The 2,062-nt window shown below is 39.0% G+C and overlaps 1 protein-coding gene across 1 annotated transcript; it reads left to right on the forward strand.

Moving 5' to 3' along the window:
• The first annotated feature begins 500 nt into the window (after positions 1-500).
• On the forward strand, positions 501-2,062 carry LOC125071005 (protein NDRG3-like). Its single transcript, XM_047681052.1, has one exon. It carries the CDS (start codon positions 904-906, stop codon positions 1,882-1,884), a length of 981 nt encoding a protein of 326 aa, XP_047537008.1. The 5' UTR covers positions 501-903; the 3' UTR covers positions 1,885-2,062.

Here is a 2,062-nt window from a genome sequence, read left to right on the forward strand (position 1 = left end):
TAGATTTGATCTTCGATCATGCATTAATTATATTCATTTATGAACAAATTAATATTATTTTTAAATTGTACAAGCTTAATTCGTTATTCGAAACAAGTTTGCATCATTTTTGAGAAATAAAAAATACTTTATTAGTTTTTTTTTTTATCTTAATCATGTACATAACTTAAAAAAATATAATATTAAACTTCTATTTAGGGTGTGTATTCAATGGTAGCAAATTTATATGAGACGTTTGTAAAGTTTAAGAAACATTTACATAATATAATTTATAAATTATAATTATACTAATCGTCCTTTAAACGAACCGCTTCATTTTGGATAGACTTATTTCTAATTCCATTATCCAGTTCTATCTAACTTAACTTAGTTTTACGTAATAATACAAATAGCGTAGAAACTATAAAAAATCGACTCGTCTCAGACGCATGCGCCTTAAGGTCCATAGACGTGAACATCGCGCGAGTCGTTGCTATCCACTCGCGTCACGGACCGAGGTGTGACGAATACTGCCGATTAGTGCCGAATCGACCTCTAGCAGGGAGTTACACTCGCCCGTCTACGCATTATTGACCATTTCCTGAGTCAATATTGCTTTAAATATCGCGACCATAGGACAGTATTCTTAAATAAAAGCAGTGATGTTATTGTAAAGTGTGAGTTACTTGTAATCTTACGTACAGAGTGTGTTCAGAGTGTACAGAGTGCTAGTCATGAATATTAAGATACAAACAACAGCGGCGTGTATTGGATTACGTTAATTAATACTAATAGCGTTGTGAAAAACATCGTCGGTGTAAAGTAAAACCAAATAAACAGCTTAGTTGTGTAAGACCCATCCTTTTGATAACCTAATAGACGAATACCTAGATTTAAGTTCATATAAAAAACTCTACAAGAATAATGCCAACGACTACGATACAAGAAAATATCGCTCTTTTAAATATGATGTCCTCGGACAACCTGGAGGATGATTTGAAAAGTGTTCAGCTTCATTATCCATCAGACAGGCGATTACAAAGCGATGGCGCATGCGTAGAAGAGAGAGTCAGGACTTCACGCGGGGACATCTTGGTGGCGGTTCGAGGTGATCGTAATAAACGCGCCATAATCACATACCATGATTTGGGCCTCAATTATGCAGCAAATTTTCAAGCGTTCTTTAATTTCGTGGACATGAGATCTATATTAGATCAATTTTGCATTTATCACGTTAATGCTCCAGGTCAAGAGGAGGGGGCACCGACATTGCCCGAGGATTTCTCCTATCCATCTATGGACGCCCTGGCCTCTCAAATTGATTTCGTTCTCGGTCATTTTGGTATAAGATCGTTCATCGGATTCGGAGTCGGCGCAGGTGCTAATATTTTAGCTCGGTATGCCATGGTTAGTCCTCAGAAGGTCGATGCTTTAGTCCTTATCAATTGTACATCAACTCAAGCCGGTTGGACCGAGTGGCTCTATCAGAAGATCAACACTAGACAGCTACGATCCAGCGGAATGACGCAAGGGGCGCTCGATTATCTAATGTGGCACCATTTCGGTCGCAGTACTGATGACCGTAACCACGACTTAGCCCACGTATACAAGGATTGTTTTTCACATGTCAATCCCGTTAATCTATCTATGTTTATTGATTCATACTTGCGTCGATCGGATTTAGGTATCGCCAGAGACAGCAATACGATAAAAGTGCCCGTTTTAAACGTAACTGGAGCGCTTTCCCCGCACGTTGACGACACTGTCACTTTCAATGGCCGCTTGGAACCAGCGAAAACCTCATGGCTGAGTATCTCGGATTGTGGAATGGTGCTAGAGGAGCAGCCAAGTAAGATTGCAGAAGCGTTTCGCCTCTTCCTTCAGGGTGAGGGTTACTGCAGGTAGACCTTACCTTGCGGGACAACGATAAACCGTAATGCTGCAACTAAATAGAGTGCACTTGATGCTTATCTACACGCCAGCTTTAACAACACAGTTGTTGTAGACATTGGAATTGTAGACGAAAAAATTGTTAACCATTGTTTTAGATAATTATGGAAATAAATTTATTTTGTGGCTTAAA

This window comes from Vanessa atalanta, chromosome 18 (genome assembly GCF_905147765.1).
Source record: "Vanessa atalanta chromosome 18, ilVanAtal1.2, whole genome shotgun sequence".
In the NCBI taxonomy this organism is placed as follows: Eukaryota; Metazoa; Arthropoda; class Insecta; order Lepidoptera; family Nymphalidae; genus Vanessa; species Vanessa atalanta.

Excerpts from the sequence above, each read along its gene's own strand:
- LOC125071005 (XM_047681052.1), top strand. The coding sequence starts at position 904 with ATGCCAACGACTACGATACAAGAAAATATCGCTCTTTTAAATATGATG.